This window comes from Molossus molossus, unplaced genomic scaffold (assembly GCF_014108415.1).
Source record: "Molossus molossus isolate mMolMol1 unplaced genomic scaffold, mMolMol1.p scaffold_m16_p_17, whole genome shotgun sequence".
NCBI lineage: Eukaryota > Metazoa > Chordata > Mammalia > Chiroptera > Molossidae > Molossus > Molossus molossus.
Window position 1 is genome coordinate 24,026,432 of NW_023425352.1, and position 27,267 is coordinate 24,053,698.

General features: G+C 42.6%; 1 protein-coding gene across 1 annotated transcript; it reads left to right on the forward strand.

Moving 5' to 3' along the window:
• Positions 1-1,868: 1,868 nt before the first annotated feature.
• CPN1 (carboxypeptidase N subunit 1) lies at positions 1,869-26,299 on the forward strand. The gene is made up of 9 exons (XM_036265551.1): positions 1,869-2,385; positions 6,166-6,362; positions 10,680-10,835; positions 12,801-12,983; positions 14,542-14,653; positions 18,185-18,324; positions 20,213-20,312; positions 23,025-23,143; positions 26,201-26,299. The coding sequence occupies exons 1-9, from the start codon at positions 2,163-2,165 to the stop codon at positions 26,297-26,299; spliced, it is 1,329 nt and encodes a 442-aa protein (XP_036121444.1). The 5' UTR covers positions 1,869-2,162.
• Positions 26,300-27,267: the final 968 nt, after the last annotated feature.

Consider the following 27,267-nt stretch of genomic DNA (forward strand, 5'->3'; position numbering starts at 1 on the left):
TCTCTATATATTTGCCTTTTCTAAACATTTCATGTAAATTACATTATATGATACATGGTTTTTGTGTATGACTTCATTCACTGAGCATAATATTTTTAAGTTTCATTCACTCCTTTTCATGCCGAATGATATCCCAGTGTATGGATAGGCCATATTTTGTTTACCCAATCACTAGTTAATGAATACTTGGGTTGTTTCCACTTTTGTCTATTTTGAATAATACTGCTATGAACATTCACGAACACGTTTTTGTGTGGACATATGTTTTCATTTCTTTTAGATAGATACCTAGAAGTGAAATTGCTGGATCATATAGTAAGTATATATTTAATCTTTTAAGAAATTGCAAAACTGTTTTCCATTTATATTAAAACTGTTGCACCATTTATATTCCCATTGGCAATATATGGGGTGGGCAAAAGTACGTTTATAGTTGTAATACAAATAAAAATACAATAATTAATAAATAAAAATACAAGAATAACCTACTTTTGCCCACTCCTGTATGTGGGTTCCTGTTTCTTCCTATTCTCACCAACACTTATTATTGTGTCTTTTTTATTATAGCCATTCTAGTGGATGCAACGTGATACCTCACTGTGGTTTTATTTTATTTTTTTTATTCTCACCTGAGGACATTTTTTTCCATTTATTATTCAGATAGAGTGGGAGGGAGAGAGAGAGAGAGAAACATCGACGTGAAAGGGACACATTGAGTGGCTGCCACCCGCATGACCAATCAGGGCCGGGGATAAACTGCAACCGAGGTATGCGCCCTTAGCGGGAACCGAACCCAGGTCTCTCTGGAATGCAGGCTGACACTCTAACTGCTGAGCCAAATCGGCCAGTGCTAACTGTGATTTTATTTATTTATTTATTTATTTATTCATTTATTTATTTATTCTGACCCGAGGACATTTTTCCATTTTTTGTTCAGGTAGAGTGGGAGGGAGAGAGAGGAACAGAGAGAGAGAGAGAAACATTGACATGAAAGGAACACATCGAGTGGCTGCCACCCGCACGACCGACCAGGGCCGGGGAAAAAACTGCAACCGAGGTACGTGCCCTTAGCGGGAACCGAACCCGGGTCTCTCGGACCGCAGGCCGACGCTCTAACCGCTGAGCCAAACTGGCGAGGGCCTAACTGTGATTTTAAATTGCATTTCCTGCCTGGCCAGTGTGGCTCAGTGGTTGAGCATTGACCCATACACCAGGAGGTCGCTGGTTCGATTCCCAGTCAGGGCACATGCCCAGGTCGTGGGCCAAATCCCTAGTGGGGGGCATGCAGGAGGCAGCCAGTTGATGTTCTCTCTCATAGATGTTTCTAACTCTCCCTCCCTCTCCCTTCCTCTCTCTATAAAGTCAATAAAGAAAAATAAATTAATTAATAAATTGTATTTCCTTCATGGCCAGTGATGTTGAACATCTTTAAATGTGCTTGTTAGCCATTCATATATCCACTTGAATAAAATGTCTATTCAAATCTTTTGCTCATTTTTAAATTGGGTTGTTTGTTTTATTATTGCATTGTAAGAGTTCTTGATGTAGTCTGGATATACTGTCAGATATATGATTTTAAATTGTTTATTCCCACCCTGTGGTGTATTTTTCATTTGTTCAGTGATGTCCGTTGAAAGATTTTGGAGGAGGAAGGGGCAAGACAGAGCTGTGCTTCAGAGGATGGTCTCGCAGCAGTCTGTGCGGCGGCTAGAAAGGCACAGAGAGCTCGGTTTCGATTCAGTTCTTTATGATATAATACAGGGAACAAGCAGAGGCCACGTTTCTCAAAATTCTCTGGGAATCAAAGGGTTATAAGCAGCTATTTATTGAAGGCTGTTTCCAGTGCAGTTAATCAGTAAACCAGAATCAGTGAAACTACCCAGTCTGGGGAAGTGCAAAAACCCTTCAAAAGGTTTTCCCGCATTAGGAGAGGCAGAGAATGGGGGAGGGGAGCTGAGTGACTATTCCAGAGCTACATAGTAACTTCACGCTCTGGAAGGGACAGTTCTGAACCTCCTTCCCAGGTGCTGACCCGCTGGTGTTTACGGCAGGAAACTGGGAAGAGCTGGTTCCCAGCCCTTGGATTTTGACTGGTGAAGAAGACAGATTTTGGGGAGCGGCGGGGCTCATTTCAGTGGTTCTCTCTGAAAAAGCCCAGCAAGATGTCAGGCCTGCTCTCAGTCTTCCTCCACCTCCTCCTTCTCTTCAAGTTGGGTGCCCCAGTGACCTTTCGCCACCACCACTACGATGACCTCGTGAGGACGCTGTACAAGGTGCACAACGAATGCCCCTACATCACTCGTGTTTACAGTATCGGGCGCAGTGTGAAGGGGAGACACCTCTACGTGCTGGAATTCAGCGACTACCCTGGAATCCACGAGCCCTGTAAGCCCTGAGCAGTGCTTGGAGTGGATAGGGCAGGACCCTTCCTTACAAATCCAGTAATCGGGGTGGGGGGGGGATGTCACCTCCACCTATAAAATATCACCTCTTTTTTAGCCTGTGCTAAGTATTCTTTCCTGCGAAGCTCTCAAACAGCCTCTACCTTTGGGAGCTGCAATCTCGGTTCAGGCTCCAGTTCGTCCCTCTGTTTTAGGTTCTAGTTACTCAAGACCTTAATGGTAAGATGAGTCTTCTTCCCTGCTCCCATCCTGTCCCTTTCCTTTCCTCCCATTACCCCCTTTCCCCCCTTGCTATAATTCTGTCTGTTCCTATCCAATGCCCGAGGAGACATAAGCAGAAACAATTAGCTCTTCTAATTCTGCCAGGAAACGTAGAAGGGTTCAGGGATATTTCTTTGGAATGCTGGAGAGGGCTTGAGGTCTGGGGTATTAGCTTTATTCATTGGGTTATTTTTTGTTAGTTTGTTTCTATTATAAAAGCAATCAATGTTTGGATTAAAATTAGAAATTAGAGAAGGGAAAAAAAACCTCACTCATAATCCCACCACTCACAGATGACTGTTGTTAATATATTGATGTATATATTCTTCCAGACTCTTTTCTATGGATAGTTAACCCCTCCTCACACATACATAGTTTATTTTCCAAAATTGGAATCGTACTATAGCTACATTTCTCATTTCATAGTACTTTATGAATGGCATCCATGTCTGTAATTGTAGAGCTACATCATCATTTTTGGCTGTATAATATTCCACAGCATGGTTGTGTTTTACTTCATTTATTGGTGGATATATAAGTTGTTTCTAATTTCTCACTGCTTTGCCTATAACAATTGTGATATTCAAGTGATATCAGTTCCTCCTTCAAACTGTCAACCTCAACTTTCTTTTCTGCTCCATTTCCAGGCCCTCCACCCTAGGCCCAACCTCATCATGACCTGCCTAAATGATTGTACTGGGCTCCTAGCTGACCTCCTAACCCTGACTGCTCCCCACTCTCTGAGCCTTCCATTCAGCAGAGATGCCAGAAGGATTTTCCTACATGCTGATATAATTTTCTCACCCCACTGTTAAAAACCTTCAATGACAACCTCACACCAGTGGGTTCTGTCCATGGCAGCTTCAGAATATTACATGGCCAATGGGGAGGGGCAGGGGTGGTGAGAGGTGGCTCAAGGAAGGTGCGTGAGTTATTGAGGATCAGGGCCTTGCTTTGAAGCTTCACTAACACAGAAAGTACCTGCTTTTACTCTTGCCATGTGTTCATTGTGGAAGCTTGTGGGTGCTAATGGACATTGTAGGGTTAGACCCTCTGCATGCCCCCTTCTGGGCGCCCCCTCTGCTTTCCAGCATTCAAGCCTTGCTTGAGGCTTTTTCATTTAGATCCCTCTTTTCTCTGATACCTATAACTTAGCTATTCATCCATTTATTCCTTTTATTTATTTGTTATTCATTCCACAAATATTACTGATTATCTGTTATATGCAAGCACTTTTGTCAACTCTGAATATACAACAGAGAATAAAATGAAGACCCTAATTCTAACTGGGTAAGACTGACAATAAACGGCTCAGTATATGTACAGTATTGGGAGAAAAGTAAGTGCTATAGAAGAAAACAGAATATCATAGAGTACTATGGATTGAGTAGGAGAGAGGTCAATGCTACTTCGAAAAAGCTTTGTCAAGGTGATATTTGAGCATGAGATGGTCAAAAATCTGGTATTGGGAAAGAAAACACTGCAGACAGAGGAAAGAGCAGGAGCTTGGCAAGTGTGAGGAACAGCAAGGAGGCCCCTGCAGCTCCAGCAGAGTGAACAAACAATGGGAGAGCACGGGGTAGGTCAGAGCAGTATGGTCAGGGAAACCGGCAGGAAGAGATGGCTTAGGGTTTTATAGGCTTTGGTAAAGATGTTGGCTTTTCCTTTGAGTGAAGTGAGAAGCCACTGGAGAGTTTTAAGCAGAAGAGTGATATGATCTGACTGAAAAAAATTTAAAGATCACTCAGAGCAGTAGTCAGCAGACTACAGCCCTAGGGCCAGTTATCTGCTTTGGTAAATAAAGTTTCTTTGAAACACAGTCCCGCCTATTTGTTTTTGTATTGTCTATGGCTGCTTTTCCTGCCAGAGTTCAGTAGCTGTGACAGAGACAATATAGCCCACAAATCCGAAGTATTTACTATCTGGCTCTTTACAGAAAAAGTTTGCAGACCCCTGACTCAGGAGAATGCATTTTAATGGGGCTGGGCAGATGCAAAGAGTTAAATTAGGAGATTTATTGTAATAGTCTAGGTGTGAGAGTATGGGGGCTTCAACCAAATGATAGCAGTGGTTGTTATGAGAAATGGTTGTATTCTGCATATATTGGAAGTAGAGACAAAAGAATTTGACATTGAGCACCTACCAAGTGCAAGACCTTATGCTGGTTTCTATAGGGCAGTAGTTGCTAAATTTTGGATTTTGTAGAAGTTAAAAAAATTTTTTTTTATATAAATAAGAGAGCTTGGAGGAGAATAAAATATATTTTCCAAATTTTATTTACTGATCAAAGATGTTGAAGAACACTACCTGCTATCTGCTATCACCATCCTTTCCTAAAAGAAGGGATATTTTATCACCAAAAAAAGTGAGAAAGACATAACCTAAGATTAAAGACTACACATTATGGAAAATTTACTACATGATCCTTGTGGGGCATAGACATTTGGGGGGGGGGGGTGAGACTGCTGTAGGTATACTAAGATAAATAACAATTCATGTCCTGAAATTTTAAAAATTTGTATATGTTGCAAAGACCAGGTGCAGTAAAGAAAATAGTTATGTGCAAAATTAGGCAAAACTCAGTAGAAAGTGGTGAGTACCATAAAAGGGAAGTTCAACAGTGAGTTCACTCCCAACAGAGAAAGCCCAAGATGGCTTCCCTACAAGGATGTTGAGAAGGACTTGGAAGTATGGAGATGAAGAGATGCAGGATTAGAAAAATCATGGAGGCAGGAAGGTGGGTGGAAGGGAAATCATGGAGGGTGAAAGATAAATCAAATGGCCAGAGCTTTTCTCTTCCTTTTAAAAGGGGGCAAGAATGATTTTCTTTAAGTGGTTCTAGAGGCTCTTTTCATGACCCAGGTTCTTACGTTAATTGAGCAATTAATATAGCTGATGAGAAGATTAAGGAATGAGACATAGGTAGATTCCTTACTACTCTGTGCCTCAAAATACAGCATTCTCAGATATTAAGGAGAGATTTTAGTTTCCTAACCAAGATGATTAGAAACTGCCATGCTATAACTTAAAGAATTTTGGGGAGCAGGTCTTGGGAAAACACCATTATGCTAAAAGATTTGTCTCTGAGAAGCAGTGAGCTACTGTACATGCTTCCTGGGCTTTGGCCTCTATCAGATTAATTAGCTAGGTGACTTCAGATGAGTTACTTAACCTCATCCCTCCCCAATATCCTCATCCTGAGGCCAATAATGACCACTTTACAGGTTTTCTGTGAAGATTAGTTGTAGTGAGCATAAATGCCAAGTATGCAGTAGGGATTCAATAAATGGTTGTCATTATTATCCCTGGCACAAATTTTTGTAGCATTTGTAATTGCAATTTGTTCAAAAGGGGCTCAGGGATGATTGGAAAAGACCCAACAGAAGCATGAGATTCTCTTTGATTTGCTATTGAAAAGGTCCCTTTGCAAGGTTAGGGATCAATGGCACTTGCACGCTTTCCCCATCTTTTATCGTTCTGCGTGTTTTTCTCACACTTGCAGTGGAACCTGAAGTCAAGTACGTGGGGAACATGCACGGCAACGAGGTGCTGGGCCGCGAGCTGCTGCTGCAGCTGTCGGAGTTCCTGTGCGAGGAGTTCCGGAACGGGAACCTGCGCATCGCCCGGCTGGTCCAGGACACGCGCATTCACATCATGCCCTCCATGAACCCCGACGGCTACGAGGTGGCCGCCGCCCAGGTACTGACCGGTGCAGAGAGTACAGCCCTCTTAAGGAATAAAGTAGAAGCCAGTAAACAATGTGTCCTTTCTGTTCCACTGTCAGTGTCACTATGTAATAGAGAAAAAAAGAAAAACCCACAATAGAAATGTACTAAAGTATGAAGGCTTGGGTTCAGGCCTATAAAACCCTAGCAATGAATGTGGGCTCTCTCTGAGCTTAGTTCCCTCAACACCTTTCCAGCTGACCTCCTGGTTTTATTGGGAAGGTCAAGGAGGTAATATTTGTGACAACACTTTGTAAACTGGAAAATACTATACTGGCGTGAAGGGATATTGCAAAATAGACCCCCTTTCTTGAACTTTCAGCTTCGAATCCTAGATGCTCTGCTTCCTCCCACAAGACACTTACCTTTGCATTGGGTGGGTGGATGTCAGAGAGATCATCAAGCTTTTCCCAGAACTGCAAGTGAGAAGTTAATTTTAGATACTTTGTTTTATTTCTGTAGGTTTTTTTCTTCTACTAGTATAGTACTCAGCTTTTAAAATTTATTTTAGAGTTGCATTTGCAGGGGAGAGAGGAAAAAAATGTCTGTGAGCTTTTACTTTATTCATTAACATAAATTCGAAATGTCAGTGTGCCTAACTTGAAAGCAGTGATTTTTTTTTCCCCTGTGGCTATGCATTAGAATCATAAATGAATATTTTGAAATACAGATTCCCAGATTTTCCTCCCTCCCCATTCCTGCAACTGATTTAGCATGTTCAAGGGTGAAGCCGGGCACCTGCCTTACACAATGAATACGTTCCTTTGAAAACGATGTTCAAACAGGATTTGTTTTGGGGGGGGATGGGTAGGGGGTATATAAATTTAAAAAAAAATTTTTTTTTAAATTTAAAAATCTGTTTCGGGTAGTCTTGAAACTTTTTCTTATTTTTTAAGATTAGACGTCACTGCTTTACTTAAATTTTATTTTATTGTGGTAAAAACACTCGAGATGTGTCCTCTTAACAACATTTTAAGTGTATGATACAGTATTGTTAGCTATAGGTACAGAGTTCAGCAGATTCCCAGCACTTATCCTTCCTGCTCAACCAAAACTTAATGTCCATTATTTAGTATTAGTTCCCATTTCCCTCTTCCCACAGCCCCTGGCAACCACCCTCCACTCTGATTCCATGAATCTGACCATGCTGTCCCATAAAAGTAGAACCACACAGTGTCTGTCCTTCCATGACCCAAGAGTATTTTAAATATACTTGAGGATAGGGCTGGAGGGAGAGTAGAGGCAGGAAGGGAATGGAGCCAAGATATTGAACCCAGCACAAATGTGACCTTTGCAATCTCACAACTTCCTGCTGATGTGACCTAACAAATGAAGAAGCAAAGCTTTTCCCCCTCACTGGAAATCAGAGGTGCCCAAGATTTGAATTTCCAAAAGAGTAGGAAGATTTGAAGGAGGTGTGGGGGTGGGGGAACCCCAGCCTGCCTGCTGTCCTCCCCGTGGTCCTTCCCTGTGCTGTGGGGAAACCGAAGAAGCACTTAGACCTGCCCACATCTCTTGGGGGATGAGGTAGGGGTGGGAGGAAGTGGGGGAAACCCCTGCCAGCTCACTAAATCCTATAGGTATCTTTGGAGAGCCAGTCCCTTCTGCTCACCTGCTGTATACTTGTTCAGAGGGAGCAAATCTTGAACCTAAACCCAAAGAGGACCCATCAGGTTCTCCAACTCCCAGAGCTACCTGCCATCCCCGGAGGAAACCTGTCCGCATGGCCACATAGGGGGGGCCAGCCTGGCCACCGAACTTTAAAGCCAGCTGTGGGTAAGGCAGAATAATGCCCCATCCCACTCCCTCAAAGACGTCCAAGTCCTAATCCCTGGACCTATGGATGTTGTGTTACATGCAAGGGGGAATTAAGGTTGCAGATGGAATGAAGGCGGCTAATCAGCTGACCTTAACATTTCCTGAATGCTCTGGGTGGGCCCAGTGTCATCAATCACAAGCCCTTTAGATGTGGAACAAGGAGGCAGAAGGTCAGAGTCAGAGATTTGAAGATGTTGTGCTGCTGCCTTTGAAGATGAAAGAAGGGATCATGAACCAAGGAATGTGGGTGGCCTGTAGATGCTGAAACAGATTTCCTAGAGCCTGTGGAGGAAACACAGCCCTGCTGAAACCTCGATTTTAGTCCCGTGAGACCCACCTCAGTCTTCTGCTCTCTAAAACTCCGAAGGATAATGAACTCGTGCTGTTTTAAGTCACTAAGTTGGTGACAATTTGTTATAGCAGTAATAGGAAACTGACACACCACCAACCCTGTTTATGGGAACCTTCTCTTAAGGGAATTCCTTATCTGCCCGCCTAGCTAATGAGCCTGTGAGAGTGGTAGTACTGATAGGTAAATTAACATATCTGTTCAGGCGAACAGGTAGAGCTAGTTTCACACAGACAAGTAGTGAAAAACCCCTAGAAGCATAAGAAAAAAACCATTATCTTATAGAAGTGGAAAATCAAGCTCAAAACTGAAAAATCAGATAAGTATTTTTCACTGGAATTGATGTAGGCAAATGTAAGAGAACTTGAAAAAAATAGTATGTTCTCAATGAGATCTAAGAATAAAATCTGAGCAGGACGCCATAAAAATGAAGAAATCTGCAAACAATAATAATAATAATAAGTTTCTTAGGAAAATATGAGACTGGTAACACATCTGTGAGTTTTCAGCTGCCCAGCATTGAGCCACTCACCTTACTTCTAGGAACAGCCACCAAATGGGGTTCTACTCTCTCAGCCCACAAAGCTCCAGTGGACACTCTTGCCCTTCTTCAGTGCCATCAAAACCATTAAATGGAATTTATGTTAGTTATTTATGTGAATGTCTGTCTCCCCATATATACTATGAATTCTTAGAATGATAAAATAATGTCTCATTATCTTTCGCCAATGTCTGTCAGAGATGGACTTGAATAAGTGTTGGTTAACTAAATGGATGAATGAATACATAACCAAATACATGATAAAATTTCAACTGTAAGCATGAGGTTGATATTACTCAGAAGAAAGATAAGCAAGGATACTAAATTTAAAAAGTGGTGGTGGGGTTTTCATGGTGCAGCCACTTTGGAAAATAGTTGAGCTATTTCTGAAACAGTTAAATATAGACTTGTCTTATGATCCAGAGTGCTGTTAGGTGTCTACACAAGGGGAATGAAAACACACGTCCACACAAAGTGTGGACAGCAGCATTATTCACAATAGTCAAAAAGTGTAAACAACAAAATTCCCCCCAAATTCATGTCTACCTGTAAATATGACCTTTTTTGAAAGTGAGGTTTTGCATGTGTAATCAAGTTAAGATAAACTCGTACTGGATTAGGGTGGACACTGAACCAAATATGCCTATTGTCCTTATAAGAAGAAACAAATTTATACAGAGACACAAACAGATGGGGGAGAAGACCGTACGAAGAGGGAAGCGGAAATTGGAGTGATTCATCTATAAGCTAGGGAACACCAAGGCTTGCCAGCAGCCACCAGAAACTAGAAGAGACACAGAAGGATTCTCCCCTAGAACTTTAGCTAGCAGGCCCTGCTGACACTTTGATTTCAAACTTCCAGCTTCCAGAATTGTGGGAGAACAAATTTCTGTTGTTATAAGCCATCTAGTTTGTGGTAATTTGTTATGGCAGCCCTAGACAACTAATACAGTCTATTAATTGGTGAATGGGTAAACAAAATGTGGTAAATTCATATAATGAAACTATTCATCAATAAAAGGGAATGAAATTCTGACATATGCTACGAGAGGAGCCTCGGAAACATTGTCTAGTGAAAAAAGCCAAAGGCGTAATGTATGATCCCACATATGTGAATGTCCAGAAAAGGCAGATCTACAGAGACAAGGGATTACCTGGGGCTGGAGTGAGAATGAATGACTGTAGGTGGGCATGACGTTTCTTTTTAGGGTGATAGATTATGGTGATGGTTGTCCAACTCAGTCAGAATCCAAAAATTCATTGAGTTGTACACTTCAGATGGGTAAATTTTATGGTATATTAGTTATATTTTAATAAAGCTTTTTTGGGAAAACAAAATAGGAGTTCCCATTATCCTGAAACACCCTATTCTGGTTAGAGCTTCTCCTGGGATCTATACCTTCAGCACATGGTCTACAGGGAAACTTGAACCACGCCACTAGGACTTTGGATAAGTTAAAGAGGAAAATGTTATATCATTTGATAGTAGACTAAGCTAATACCTAAAAAGAACTATATAGTACTCTTAAAATATAGGATTCAGTCTGAAATCTTCACTTCTCATCTTTCCATTTTCACCTTAGGGCCCAGACACTTCTGGATATCTGGTTGGCAGGAACAACGCAAATGGAGTGGACCTGAACCGCAACTTCCCCGACCTCAATACCTACATCTACTACAATGAGAAATATGGAGGCCTCAACCACCACTTGCCCCTTCCAGACAACTGGAAAAGCCAGGTATGAGAAGACATTTGCATGCAGAAGCAGGTAAATCAACATCTGGAATTTCTTCTGGAAATCTTCCCATCAACTAAACAAGCAAGAATTCGACATCAACTCAACTCCATGTTGTGTCTAGAGCAATAATAACTGTCTTATGCCTCTTTGTATTTATTCCCTCCCCAGTGTAGGGACCTCCATGGGGCACCTGCTCACAGAGTGTGTGATGTTAGTAGCCATAGTAGTGAGGGAAGTGGAAGAGGGTATCACACAGTTGCACAGTATTTTATGATTCTTCAGCATTTTAGTTGATCATCGTAACACTGTGTGGTGAATGCATCTCTGTTACTCATCTCTGTTTTATAGATATTACACTTATAGAAAAGACAATTTAAATTCATACAGCTATAATTGATGGAGTCAGGGTTAAAACCCATGTCTTCTGACTCCTAATCCAACATTCTTTCTACTGCACTGCACTGTAAATCTCTTTTGCATGTGAACTGCGTGCTCATCAACAATTAGCAATAGAAAGAAGTTCAGAGAGTCTTACCCTGATGTGTAGTTCCTCCTCTTTCCTTTCTGTATGAGCCTTCACCACTTTACTGCACTCCCATTCCCTTACTCTCCAGGCGGAGGACCCCATTTGATGCTCCCAAGCCTCTCCCCAGGAGGCCTGCAATGGCAGCCCTGGTGATGTGAATGGTTTCATCCTGCTGGTGGGCCTGCTCGTGAGAATAACTACTGTTATCCTCAGTATCACTACCACCTGTTTTTCACACTGTATGGGATAATTCTAAAAGTTCTGTTTGTGAGTAGCTGAACTTAGAGATGGAGGAGAGAAACATGAAACAGGTGTTAGGCTTTCTATTGGGAGTTTTCCAGATGGAACAGTCTCCGTTGGAAATGAAGCAAAAGTCATGCTGACATGTTTAGATTTCAGCAAGCGGCTATGCTCTTGGCTCAAGTAAATAATAAATAAAAATAACTTTGTGCTAGTTAGCATGTTCAGCCAGAGGGTGTTCTGCTTTACTAACTTGTTGAAGTAAAATAAAGTGACTGAGCCAATAATAATCTGAATCTTAGACGATCAAAAAGAGAAGGAGCCCTGGCTGGTTTGGCTCAGTGGTTAGAGTGCCAGCCCGCAGACCAAAGAGTCGTGGGTTCGATTCTAGTCAAGGGCACATACTCCAGTGCGGTTTGATCCCTGGGCCTGGGTCGTGCAGGACACAACCAATTGATGTGTCTCTCTCACTTCAATGTTTCTCTCTTTCCTTCCCTCCCTCCCTTCCACTCTATCTAAAAATCAATGAAAAAATATCCTCAGGTAAGGATTTAAATATGTGTGTGTGTGTGTGTGTGTGTGTGTGTGTGTGTGTGTGTATGTATACCTATATATATTTTAGAGGGAGAGAGAGAAACATTGATTTGTTGTTCCACTTACTTATGCATTCATTAGTTGCTTCTTGTATATGCCCTGATCAGAGATCGAACCTGCAACCTTGGTGTATGAGATGACACTCTAACCAACTGAGCTATAGAGCTAGGGCCATCCACTTAATTTTTATTTATTTTTTATTTATTTATTTTTAATCCTCACCGGAGGACACTTTTCCATTTTTTTGTTCAGGAAGAGTGGGAGGGAGAGAGAGGAACAGAGAGAGAGAGAGAAACATCGATGTGAAAGGGATACATCGAGTGGCTGCCACCTGCACAACCGACCAGAGCCGGGGACAAACTGCAACCGAGGTACGTGCCCCTAGCGGGAACCGAACCCGGGTCTCTCAGGACCGCAGGCTGACACTCTAACCGCTGAGCCAAACCGGCCAGGGCCATCCACTTAATTTTTAAAACCATCATGCAAAAGGTCAAAATTTCTCCATCTACACTTCTCATATATGTAGGACCTGTCCTATTCAGACATGCTTTCTCCTCAGGCTACTTTCTGACAAATGTACTCGAATGGCTCTCATCTCTCCATAGGTGGAACCTGAGACCCGGGCTGTGATCCAGTGGATACGCTCCCTCAACTTTGTCCTTTCAGCCAATCTCCATGGAGGGGCAGTGGTGGCCAATTACCCGTATGACAAGTCCCTGGAACATCGGGTCAGAGGTTCCCGCCGTGCTGCCAGTACCCCCACGCCTGATGACAAGCTTTTCCAGAAGGTATGCAGAATGGTGGCTTGTCCAGCCAGGAACGTGGGGCCCAGGAGAGTGACACAGGTCAAGTCTGTAACACAGGACTCTGTTAGGTACAAGTCCACAGAAAATAATTGAAAACACTGCTTGCTCATTAGGAGCTTACAGTCTAGTAAATTACATTTTGTTTGAGTGATCAGCCAAAAATTCATAAAAAAGTAAATATATAAGAAAGCTTTATAGTACAATTACCACAGTATAAAAAAGTACTTAAGCTAATGACAAGCAAGAAATATGCCAAAAGACTAATAGTGCTGCTGATAAACAAGTGGCATTAAATGTTAGTTTTAGGGGCTCTGATTTGCAATGTTATGATAGTAAGGCTATATTAATGAAAAATAGACCATGCACATAAAATGGTTTACATGATAGTTCAAAACAGAAGTAGAATAAAATTAACAGATTAATCTTTTTTTTTTTTTTATCCTCACCCGAGGATATTTTTTCCATTTTTTTGTACAGATAGAGTGGGAGGGAGAGAGAGGAAGGGAGAGAGAGAGAGAAACATCGACGTGAAGGGACACATCGAGTGGCTGCCACCCTCACGACCAACCAGGGCCGGGCACAAACTGCAACCGAAGTACATGCCCTTAGCGGGATCCGAACCCGGGTCTCTCCGGACCGCAGGCTGACGCTCTAACCGCTGAGCCAAACTGGCCAGGGCCAGATTAATTGTTTTATAGTTAATGAATTATTAATAATACAAGTTACATAAATAATTACTGTTACAATTACAATAACATTTATTATCAATTCATCAATTAATGTATTGCATAGAGAATAATGCCAGTTGTTGCTTTGTGAAACAAGTATATCTCATTTTGTTCACTGATATAAAATAGTAGTGAAAGAGAATTAATAGAGATTCTAAGTATATTCCTCTCTTTTTAGCACACAACTCACCCCCAAAACACAGTTATTTTCTGGCAAAGTCCTATCTTACTTGCTTCTTTCTTTTACAAAACTCAGCTAGAAAACAGTACACTTAGAAAGGGATTAAGACGTACAAATTGCCAGTTTTAAAAATAGCCACAGGGATGTAAAGTACAGCATAGGGAATATAGGCAATAATATTATAATGACTATGTGTGGTGTCAGATGGGTACTAGACTCAACAGGTGATCACTTCATAAGGTATGTAAGTGTCTAATCATTATGTTGTATATCTGAAATATAATACTGTATGTCAACTGTAACTGAAAAAAAAAGAAATGGTACACATAGAAGGGAGCTTATGTATCATCTAGTGCCACCCCTCACTTTGCATTTGGAGAAATTTAGTCCCAAGATAGTGGAAAAATCAAAATACAGGTTTCTTAACTCTAGTCCACTACACACACACACACACACACACACACACACACACACAGCCCATCTCTATCTCTGCTGGTATTTTCTTTCACTAAAGCAAATAATCAGTTGTTTATACCTAGTGGGATTTCTTAGCTTTACCCTACTTCTGAGTATGAACATTGCCCTATGAGTTGGGTACACTCAAGGTCATTTCTGCCCACTTTTCCTACAGCTGGCCAAAGTCTACTCTTACGCACATGGATGGATGCACCATGGTTGGAACTGTGGGGATTACTTCCCAGACGGCATCACCAACGGGGCTTCCTGGTATTCTCTCAGCAAGGGTAAGCGGGGGGCCTGGTACAGCGGTGCTGCAGCTCAGTAAGGTGGAGTTCACTTCTCCTTCTGAATTATCTTTTCTCCCCCTCAGAGAAATGATTGGAATATTATAGAAACTTGCATCCAAGTAGAGATCTGAACATGGCAAAATCTTAAGTGAGCTTTTAATGGCATGTTAAAATGAAGGCAGGGACACCTTATGGCCTTTTTAAAGCTGGTGGTTTTGCCCGGTCATTGTGACCCAGTAGATTGAGCATCATTCCACGCATCAAGAGGTCACCGGTTCGGTTCCCAGTCAGGACACATCCCCAGTAAGGGGCGTGCAGGAGGCAGCCAATCCATGGTTCTCTCTCACATTGATGTTTCTATCTCTTTCTCCTTCTCCTTCTCTATCTTTAAAAGTCAATAAAATATATATATATATATATATTTTTTTTTTCTTTATCCTCACCCGAGGACATTTTTCCATTTTTTGTACAGGTAGAATGGGAGGGAGAGAGAGAGAGAGAAACATCGATGTGAAGGGACACATCGAGTGGCTGCCACCCGCACGACCAACCAGGGCCGGGGACAAACTGCAACCGAAGTACGTGCCCTTAGCGGGAACCGAACCCGGGTCTCTCTGTACCGCAGGCCGACGCTCTAACCGCTGAGCCAAACTGGCCAGGGCCAATAAGAAATATTTTTAAAAAATAACAAAACAAAATAAAACTGGTGGTTTGCACAAAATATTGGGGCACAGGAGGGAAATAATATAGTCAGGTGGTTAAGTGTGGGCTTCAAGGGTACATTGGATTGAAACCCAGCTCTCCCAGTTACCAGTTATGTGGCTTCAGCCTAATTACTTAACCTCTATGAGCTTTGGTTTTTTTTTAATCTATATTAAGGATAACAATATGTGCCCCATAATTTTTATGTAAATATTAGATAAATAATGCACATAAAGCATTTGGAAATGCCTGGCTTATAAATGCTAGCCTTTTTCTAAGTAGCACAGAGTTATGCCTCGCATAGCAACAAGTGAGCAGAGGAGCTGGCCTGGACACACAGTTCCTCTGGTATACGCTGCATACCCTGCCTGCCCATCTCCCGTGATCAGGAATCTGCCCGGCCATGGCCATTGGTAATGCAGCAGAAACCTCTGCAGGAGGCTTCTCTCTCTACTCCCTGGGCCTTCCCCATCAGTGTTGAGATAGAACCTCTGTTTATGAAACTCCAGTAGACAGAGAACCTAAGGGTAGGGAAGAGGCTGAAGCAGGAAGCTGGGATCTTTTAGGAATCATGTTTTAGCAGTTGTCTTTTCCTATCCTCTCAAATCTGACCTGACCAGAGCCCAGGCAGCAGAAAGCTCACTAGTGAGGACTGAGCTGATAGCTGGTCCTGTAGAGAGTGGGGAGGAAGAAGGTTAGGGAGTCACATATACAGGGAAACTGGCTGAAAACTCACTTGAACACAAGGCAAGATTTTGTTGAACTTTACTTTTTTTTTTAATGCTAACCCGAGGATATGTTTCTATTTATCTTCAGATAGAGTGGGACGGAGAGAGAGAGAAACATCAGTGTGAGAGAGACGCATCAACCGGCTGCCTCCCGCACAACCCCGACCAGGGAAACTGAGGTACATGCCCTTGGCTGGAATCGCACTCATTGGACCGCAGGCTGACGCTATAACCGCTGAGCCAAACGGGTCAGGGCTGAACTTTACTTTCTTTAGTTTGCATTAGGAAAGCAATAGGTCCCCCCTCCAAAAAAAATGTGGAATATACTTTTTCAAATTATACTTGCTCTTTCCTTCTTATCCTCTGGGAAAGCATGGCCCATGCCTCCACTGAGAATCATTGCCCTAAATTAAGCTAGGACAATTTCAAGATCAAGTTCATTAAAACAATTGTTCCAACAGTGTGGTCTCTGGACAAGTAGCAGCATTGCTCCATACTTGTTAGAAATACAAATTTGGGGGCCTCTCCATACCTACTGAGTCAGAAACTCTGGGCTAAGGCCCAGTAATCTGTATTTGGCTGGAAGGTGCAGACTTCTAGACTATTCCGATGCTGAGAGAAAAGTGGTGTAACAAGCTCTAGTTGTTCTCTAACTTTCTATAACAGCTGCTTGCACGCATTAGCTCAGAGAGCAGGTGAAAGTTGATTAAGTGGATACTTTTTATCATTTTATTAGGGAGAATAAGTATACACTGAAAACAATTACAGAACAGCAAGTAAAGTACAAGAAAATGTCAAATACTATGAATATGTGGTGAGTCACTAAATAATCAGAGTTTTCTGTATAAGCTTCCATCAGTTGTCAGAATTTTAAAACTAAAAGATTTAATATAAAAGCCTGGATTTCCATTTTAACATGACAAATTAGGTGTAGAAGTTTTCCTGTGACGCCTTGCACTAGGGGACCTACTTTCTTGCAAGGTATAAATGGATAATTTTTAACCCAAATAAATTTGTGACATAAACACCATTCTGGTCATCAGAAACATATTTTTAAATAATTAATTCAATTGAATAATAAGATAGAAGCAAGCCAGCTTTGATGGAGGACACAGGGTTCTGTTTTTCTTTTCTTTTTTTTTTAATCCTCACCCAAGGACATTTTTTCATTTTTTGTTCAGACAGAGTGGGAGGGAGAGAGAGAGAGAGAAACATTGACATGAAAGGGACACATCGAGTGGCTGCCACCCAAACGACCCAACCAGGGCCGGGGACAAACTGCAACCGAGGCACGTGTCCTTAGTAGGAACTGAACCCCGGTCTCTCTGGACCTCAGGCCGACGCTCTTACTGCTGAGCCAAACCAACCAGGGCGGGTTCTGTTTTTCTTGAATAATTATTTTTCAGGTTAGTGCTGTATTCTCAGGTAGGACGGTGGGGGTGTGTGAAAGCAAGATATTTGTCTCATCTGTAACCTCCCAGGTCTGAAGGACATCATTGTCCAAAGAAGAAATCTGTTCCCTAGAAAGCAGTACATATGCATAGACTAATGTCAAGGCACAATTGCCTGGCCAGTGTGACTCAGTGATTGAGCGTCAACCCATGCACCAAGAGGTTGCCGGTTCGATTCCCGGTCAGGGCCCAGGCCCAGGTTGTGGGCCCAATCCCCAGTGAGGGGCATGCAGAAGGCAGCCAGTCGATGTTCTCTCTCATCAATGTTTCTATCTCTCTCTCCCTTCCTCTCTCTAAAATCAATAAAGAAAAAAATAATTTTTAAAAATGTTTTAATGTTCAGGCACAACCAATAAGCAGACTTTGGACATGCCAAGAGGGACAAGAACTGACTTTAAATCATTAAATGGAAAAAGAGTTGAGGGGAGAGATGACAAAATGGGCATTTACAATGAGACAAAACTAGAGCAACAGAGAGGCATGTAAACTGGGAAACTGGGGAAAGGTTTTATGGAGGAGAAATAAGTGGAGATCAAGAGGTAGAACGTGATGAAGTGTGTGTGGAGAAAGTGTGGTTAGGAGAGTTGAAATGGGGCATCGGGTGGTAACCGGGTTGTGCAAATCTGCCGGGGCTCTCATCCCCCCAGGAATGCAGGACTTCAACTATCTCCACACCAACTGTTTCGAGATCACACTGGAACTGAGTTGCAACAAATTCCCCCCCCAAGAGGAATTACACCGAGAGTGGCTGGGTAATCGGGAAGCCCTGATCCAGTTCTTGGAACAGGTAAAATTGAATTCTTTAACTTTCATGATTATGGAAGGAGAAGAATTTTCCAATGAAAGGCAAGGTTTTCTGGCTCAGGCCTGACTTTTGCTCTGACTCATCAATCGATTTGGGTTTCTTCTACCAATGTAATTTATCCATTCAACATTACTGAGCATAACTATCCATCAGAAAATGTACTATATGCTGGGGGTTGTGAATATAAACAAGCAAACAAATATTTCTGTTCATATGGAGTTTATATTATAGTGAGAAGAGATAAAAAGGCAATAAACAAAGTAATAAGATAAATTTGATAATATGTCAAATGCTATGAAGAAGGCCTTCCAGAGGAGGTGACATTTAAACAGACTGAGGAGGTAAGGGGGAGACTCATGCCGATGTCTAGAGAAAAAGGGCTTCCTCAATAAGGATACAAAAGTAACTGCAAGGCCAACAAGCAGCCCATGAAAGATGCTGAACATCACCAATTATTAGGAGAATACAAATCAAAACCACAGAGAGATGCCACCTCACACCCATTAGGATGGCTGCTATTAAAAAACAAACAAAGCTCTGACCAGTTTTGCTCAGTGGTTAGAGCGTCGGCCTGCAGACCAGAGAGTCCCGGGTTCAGTTCTTGCTAAGGGCGTGTACCTTGGTTGCAGTTTGTCCCCGATCCCAGTTGGGGTTGTGTGGGTGGCAACCAGTAGGTGTGTCTCTCTGACATAGATGTTTCTCTCCCTCTCTCTCTCCTGCTCTATCTGAAGATAAATGCAAAAATGTCCTCGGGTGAGGATAAAAAAAACAAAAACAAAAAACAAACGACAACAGAAAATAGCAGATGTTGGCAAGGATGTGGAGAAATGGAAACCCTTGTTCATTATTGGTGGGGATGTAAAATGGTGCAGTCACTATGAAAAACAGATTTATAGTTCCTCAAAAAATTAAAAATAGAACTGCCATATGAGCCAGCAGTTTTCTTCTGCATAGATAACCCAAAAAACTGGAAGCAGGATCTCAAAGAGATATTTGTTCACAGAAGCAGCATTCATGAGAGCCAAAAGGTGGAAATAATCCGAGTATTCAATGAGAGATAAATGGATAAACAAAATATAGTATATACATAACATGGAACATTAGTCTGCCTTAAAAAAGAAAGAAATTCTACCAATTGCTACAACATAAATTAACCCCGTGGACATTATACTAAGTGAAATAAGCCAATCACAAAAAGACGAATGCCCTATAATTTCACTTATATGACCTTTCAAGAGCAATCAAGTTAATACAAAGCAGAATGGTAGTTGCCTGGGTCTGGAGAGAGAAGGACATGGGACTTGTTTTATGGGTATAGAGTTTCAGTTTTGTAGGATGAAAAGGTTCTGGAGATTGGTTGCACAGCAATGTGAATATAATTAACACTTAAAATGATTAAAGTATTTAAGCTGAACTGAACTGTACATTTAAATGATTAAAATAGTAAATTGTATGTTATGTGTATTTTATCACAATTAAAAATTTTTTTAATTTTAAAGAGTACAAAGTCAGACCACCAGTGTGGCTGGAGTTATCACGAGAGTATGGGAAAGGGTAGCAGGAGCTGAGATCAGCCACCTAACTGAGGGTACGGCTTTATAGACCATCGTGAGAACTTCAACTTTGCTCTGAGTTGGGTTTTGATGAACCTATGACATGATTTGACTTAGATTTTAACAGGACCCTTCTGACTGCTCTCATGAGAAGAAATTATTGGGCATGAAGAGAGGGGACAGAGAGACCAGTTAAGGGGTTATAAGGATTATCTTGGTGAAGATCAAATGTTAAAGCATGAGCTAAGGCCTTGGGGACTCTGAAACACTGGACAATGTTTTATGATCATAGTTATACTGTGAGTTTTTTCCTACAGGTACACCAAGGTATCAAGGGAATGGTGCTTGATGAAAATAATAATAATCTCCCTGGGGCTGTGATTTCTGTCAGTGGGATTAACCATGATGTCACTTCAGGTAGGTGGCGCTGCCTCTTGGGGTGAGAAGGGAGCGTCCATTCCCTCTTCTTCTTCAGCATAATCAGGAGGCCAAACTGTAAGCCAGTGACACCAGCAGGGACATCAAGGCCATGGGGGGGGGGGGGGGAAGGAAGGGTCATAGAAGTGGGGACAGTGAATTAAGAAACAAGGACCAGGAAGAGGCAAATGTATCATCTCTCTCAGCGTTCAGGAGCCACTTCCTAGTATCACTTTGCTAAGGGTGTTTTCTGGGTTGGAAGGTATTAATAACTCACACACTGTGTGAAATGGGTTGGGAAAAGAAAGGACTGTAAATTGATGTTTGATCTTATCCCCGGACACAGGCGCCTCACTACACCTCCATTCAGGGTAAAGTAAGCAAGATGTAGTCTATCAACTTGTTGCAGGGCAGAGTGATGGAACCTTCTGGAATGCTGCAGGATATCACATGGCACAATGTTATTGCAAATTGCCCCAGCCCAGTTTGATCCCACACAACTTGTACGGGTTGTTTGGTTTTTAAAGTAAAGCAGTGACTACCAAAGGTTAGGGCAGGTGAGGTCTGCCTGCCTCCCCCAACCTCATGCCACACCAAACAGGCATCTTACAGTTCAGACAGTCTGTTTAAACTGGATGAAGTCACAACTTTAAGGAGGTAACTTATGTTCTGTAAGATGATCCCAACACATCTCACATGAAAGGCTCATTCAAGGCCAAGGCAGTGATATTTTAAAGGCAGGATTCTGTAGCCTCATAGTCAAGCATCAGACCACTGGCTGGACCCAGGACTGTTTAGGGATCAAACCTCAGGCATCCCTTAGAGCTTTGGGGCTTGCTAGATTCTTATACCTTATTCACGCAAAGGTGGGGAATGATTATGAAACATCCTAGCCAATCGACATATACCGAATGGCACTAATTTCACCAATAAGGGCCTACTTCCAATACCCATTATGTTAAATTAATAAATTGCTCATTTTACCATTGAAAAAACTGATTGCTGATGTTCATTATACTACTTAGCAAAGCATCTAATGTTGATTAGAGACCAAGATAGTCGAAGCCCTCATAATAGCTGTTTCTGGAACTGGACCTTTCTGATGCAATGTTAGCTACCACTCCTGGATGTGAGCCCCCAGTTAAGAAATAATAACCCGCCCTGGCCGGTTTGGCTCAGCGGTTAGAGCGTCAGCCTGCAGTCCACAGAGACCCGGGTTCGGTTCCCTCTAAGGGCATGTACCTTGGCTGCAGTTTGTCCCCGGCCCTGGTTGGGTCGTGTGGGTGGCGGCCACTCGATGTGTCCCTTTCACATCGATGTTTCTCTCTCTTCCTCTCTCTCCTTCCCGCTCTATCTGAGTGAAAAATGGAAAAATGTCCTCGGGTGAGGATTAAAAAAAAAAAAAAAAAAATTAAAAAAAAAAAAAAAAAAAAAAAGAAATAATAACCCTGGGGTACACTTAAACTGTCCAATGTGTGCATAATAAACTAGTGCTTTTGCTAAAGTCTTTTAAAGTAAATTACAGACATTTAATAGGGGGCAGAAAAGGAACTTTCTCATTATTGTCTGTCTCGTTCTTAATTGCATTTATTATTTCAATTATTCATTGCTGCACATTTAAAAGAAATTTAAAGACATGGTCACAATTGATTCAAAGGAGATGTAAAGTCATTAGCCAAAATGCTACATCCCTGCCACAGAGAAACAGGCCTTCTTTTGAATTTTATTTTCCCCTTTTGAAGGTGATGGAAGAAATATTAAAAATAGGATTCTCAAAATCAGATCTTTATGGTCATTTGGTCCAGCCCTCCCACTCAGTATAAGATTACACACACACACAAGACCGCAGACAGCTGCTGTGGGGCCTGGGGCCACCACGCCGTCCGTGCAGGTGGCGCACTGCACAGCTGTGTCGCTGTCCCGGGGCCCTCCTTCACTCTCTGCCTAAGTGCTCACAATTTCACAAAGCAGTCCATTTCATTTTTGGAAGGTCTGTGTATGTCACAATAGTTTTTGCTTCTGTTGAGCAAAATCTTCCTCCAGGTAACTTAAGCCCAAAGTTCTCATGCTTATTTCTTTAGGTGCACGTTTCTTCGTGGTGATTTTTCTTTTTTAAATTTTCTTTAAAAAAATTTTTTTTCCTTTATTGATTTTAGAGAGTGAAGAAGTAAGAAGGAGACTGAGATAGAAACATTGATGAGAGAGAGCATCGATTGGCTGCCTCCTGCATGCCCCCAAGGGGATCAGGCCCACAACCTGGGCATGTGCCCTGACCAGGAATTGAACCGGTGACCTCTTGGTGCATGGGTCCATGCTCAACCACTGAGCCACACTAGCCGGACTGTGGTGACTTTTCAAACAGTGAAACAGAGGTCTCACGTATTCTCTCTACGAGGCAAAAACATTTATAGACATTCAACCTTTCTCCCTGGAACCCTTTACTGCACATGAGTTTTAAAAATACAGGGTCTAGAGTTAAACACAATATCCTCCGTGCAGAGCACTGTCAAACTCTTACTTCCCAGAGCCGAGGCCCACACTCCCCTTTTGTAAAATAGCTTATGATTATTTTAGACCTTCACCAGTTTCATCATGCAATTAAGAAAAATCAAGCTTGTGGTCAGCTAAAACCCTCAGATCGTTGTTCATGTAAAGGCTACATTTGGGGCAGTTTCTAACCAGCAGACCAAGTTATATCCTTGTGACGTTTAGGTGATCAAGGCGATTACTTCCGGCTGTTGCTTCCAGGCACCTACACTGTCACTGCCACAGCACCTGGGTTCGACCCAACGACAGTGACTGTGACCGTGGGTCCTGGGGAACCAAAACTGGTGAGTTAAGCTGACCTTTTCAGAGCCTGTAAAGATCACTTACACAAAGTCACAACCGATGGCACAGTTCTACTCTTTGCCACTCTTTCCTTTCACCATAAATAAAGTTCATTCCTCTCACATGCTCATTTATCTTCTGTCACTTTCATATCCTTCCCACTCCCTTTTGACTTTTCCTCTTCTTCTATTTAATATAGTTTAGTGATTAAAAGCATTGTCTACCTATAAATACAGCTCATGTCCACAGACAAATTTCCCAATCGCTCTCATCCTCAGCTTCTTCCTTTGTAAATTGGTGATGAGAACGTGCACATAAAGCATACAGTACAATGACTGATGCATAGCAAGTGCCCAACAAATGTTAGTTTGTAACATCGCAAGGACCTTGCCCAAACACATGGGCTCCCAGGAGTTGCGTTCTTCTGTGCCATCAGCAAGGACCACCACCAGGTGGCACTCTGCCCCCTTCTGGTGCCTCCTGTGCCCAGACCCCTTTGCTTTCCTCTCACCTCTGCCAAGAACCAGCTGCTCTCTGATATTCAACTCTCCATGGCACTTTTTTTTTTTTTTTTAATTGAAATTTTAGAGAGAAGGGAAGGGAGAGAGAGATAGAAACATCGATGTGAGAGAGATACCATCAATCGGCTGCCTCCTGCACGCCCCCACTGGGGATAGAGCCAGCAACCCAGGCATGTGCCCTGAGGGCCAGACTTGAATCGGGACCTCTCAGTCCATGGGACAACATTCAATCAACTGAGCCGCTCCAGCCGGGATCCATGGCATTCTTTATATGAGAAGCAAAGAACTTTTTTTTTATAGCCTAAACCGTTTGAGCTTTGGTCATATTAGATTGGCATCTTAGAGCTAAAGAGGCTCAGTGATCATGAATGTGAATCCTCAGATTTTTCAAGAGGAAAAGATAATCAGACAGTCCTGTTTAATGAGCATCTACAGACCTGCTTTCCCACACGTCAGCTCTTCTCTAGGGCCTCTTCCCTCTTTCCAGTTCCTTCTCTGTTCAACCCTAGAGCTTAGCAGAACCCCCTCCCTTTTCCCTGTTAACTCAATACAGTCAAGTCAAGTAGCTTATCTTTTCAAATACAGTTATAGGTGGGATTTTTAAAAAACTATTTATTGAACAGTTATGAGGTATCAGACACTGTATGAGAGCTTTCCAAAACTACCTCATGTAACCTTTACAACAACCCTGTAAGGTAGATATAAGTATCCCCATTTGTGACTGAGGAAATGGAAATTTCCAGAAGGTTAGAAACTTGTCCAGTATTACAGCGAGTAAGTGGCGGGAGCCATGATTCGAACCTCCAGGCTTTCAGGGCTATCTTGTTAGCCAGCATGTTACCGGGTCTCATGCTAAGTTTGTAACCTGTATTTGTAATCCTCCTTTTTTAACACAAGGATCAGAGGAAAGAGTTTTTAAAATCCTTTGAAAATTCCTCAGAAATTTCTAGAGAGTTTTCCTTTCTTCTCTCCCAGCCCCTCTACTCCCATCTCCTGCATATTATAAATGACTTCCATGCAGAGGCAGAAAGCAAAGAGTAACTCTTCCATCGCAGCCAGTTTTTCAATCAACATAATCTCTTTCCCTTTTTCCTTGTGATACCCCTGCTCCTCATCTACCCTAAAATCAAATGACCATTAGCAGCTGCATGCATGAGTCTTGCCTCAAAGCGAGTCTACTCAGTGCCAACTGCAACCAACTGGAAATCTTCCTGAGCAATATACTTGGCTTCAAAATGTTTCAATTCCTTTGTCATATAGCTTTTAAATAAATTAACATAATCCACTGATATACCGACTATAACTCAGAGGGGGTGAAATCTGTCCTTTGGATACAATTCCCAGATACTGTAACAACTATGAATCCATTTGCTGACCACAGTCGAGTCTCTCTTCCCATTCTAAAGGAGAGATCCACCTGGGGGGGGGGATGGGGGGGATCATTGATTGACTAGAGGGTTTTCATGTTACAATGAAGACTCTCAGATTACAAGTAACACCTCCCAGAGTTCAGTGTTCTCCCCTTTGCTTTTCCCCACAGCCTTCTAGATGTCATGTTCCTGTCACTTCTCTTCGTCTTGTCTCATTTTGTTGTTGCTCCTCCTCCCCGTCCCCTCCCCCCTTCTCCTTTTTTTCTAGATCTCTGTATTGCTATTACAGTATAGGAAATGATAATGACAGTGCCATTGGCTCTGACTTCCCCCACTTTGGGGAACTAACAGAAAAGCTGGCTGTGGGTTTTGTGGAAGGGGCAAGAAATAACCCCATGGAGAGTCCTCTTAGTGGCAAAATTTTCAACTCCCAGCTGGCTTCAGCAGCTCCAGATGTTCCAAGGACTTGAAAGCAGAGGATGCCGCAGGGGAGGGTGGTTAGAACACAGCCACTCCCTCTCCCTCTGTGTCCTGGGATGGTCCTACCGCTCCTGCACCGCCGGTCTATCCCAGCTTGTGTGTCAACACCATCTTACATCTGTGTGTTGTTTCGATGTATTGCTGGACACGATGCATTAAGGCATATGGAAATTTGGAGTTTAAGAATCCATACGTTAACAACCTATATCATCTCTCCCATCTATAGTTCTCAATGACTATGGCAGAAAGTTTAGTTCTAGGGATCTGAGGCAAATGCATGCCTGAGCACGACACCTGTGATTCACACAATCAGCATAAAGGGGATTATTACAACACCATCAATCAATCTTAGTTGTTGTCCTAGGCAACACTTGGTGAAATCATGGTATGAGGTGTAGATAGAGGTTTTTTTCCTAATACATATAAAATAAATGAATGTTAAGTTCATCTAGATATACCCTATGTGTCACCAGTGATTATGTGCACTTTTGGGGGAATATCAGCCAAACCTATATGACACCGCCAATGCCGCTCTGGGCCATTGCTGTGATGATTATCCTTAGCCCCCTGTCCTCAGAACCTGCAACTGTGGTGAAACCAGGTCCAGACAGGTCTTCCCCCAATTTCAGTTCTAGGAAGTTGAAAACTGACTCCTCTACTCTCCTAGCTTCCTCTTCTTTTCTTCCAGGTTGACTTCCAGCTGAAGAGAAGCATCCCTCAAATAACGGAGTTGCCAGTGCAGCACCTGGAGGCGGAGTCTTACCAAAGCAAGTACGGCCCCGGGTAGCCAAATAAAAAGATACAGAGACGGCAGCGACAGAGTCCCTGCCTGAAATCAACAGCCATTCACAGCGGCCCAGGGAACACTTCAGAAAGGCTTTGGTCCTGCTATCTGATCAGATGAAACATTCTATTTTATTATCTGGGACATATTTAAATACAAACATATTCAGAACAATTCAGAATGGTCTCCGTCTGTTCCAGGTGTAAGCCCTCTCTGATGCAGTAGTACATAGACTCAGCGGTGTTCAGTAAGATTTTCCGGTTGTGGGGGAATGGTTTAGGCCCTGAAGGCTCCCTGCCAGTCCACACTGAACCCAGAGACTGGTTCTGGCTAGCTGGCCACGCTGTCACCAGAGTCTAGCACAGAGTCTGCAATGTCATCGGTACTCAGGGAAGATTTCTGAATGAACAGCCAAAATGCTGGGATGATTCGTCATTGATGTTGTTCCCATAGGAAGACCAGGTGAGCAAATTTGAACCCCAGAGGACCCTTTCAGCAATAGCCAGTAGTTTCTTGATAAGAAAAGGATTTCACACACAAACATAGTCCCACTGCCACCCATTTTTGTGCGTGGGCATGTTAAGCAATGTGCATCTGCTAGCACGTATTCTGGGTCTGTGGGTGTAGTGAAGAGGCCCCTGTGGAACGGCTCTGCCCTGCCGTGTCGGCGACAGCGCTCTTGCTCAGTTTCCCAGAATGAACTCGTTTGTTCTAAAAGTGTTACTGAGCACAGTAGCAGTCACTAACGATCATGGAGGGTTGTATAGTCTTTCATCACACTCCACACAGCACACAAGTTTAACTGGGCATGTTAGGGGTCCAAGTGTCCTATCCCCTGGGCTTGATAGGGCTTTTGTTTGTTTGTTTGTTTTTACCATGCACTGAGCCTCAGGTAGGGATAGGGCAGGCTCCAGTTTGCCCCACTTGCTTCACCCCCCAGCCTGTAAGCCTCCCTACTCCCCACCCCAAAC

Coding starts and splice junctions, on each gene's coding strand:
- CPN1 (XM_036265551.1), top strand. CDS start 2,163: ATGTCAGGCCTGCTCTCAGTCTTCCTCCACCTCCTCCTTCTCTTCAAG. Junction 12,984..14,541: donor ATGACAAGCTTTTCCAGAAG/GTATGCAGAATG, acceptor CTTTTCCTACAG/CTGGCCAAAGTCTACTCTTA. Junction 14,654..18,184: donor CTGGTATTCTCTCAGCAAGG/GTAAGCGGGGGG, acceptor TCATCCCCCCAG/GAATGCAGGACTTCAACTAT.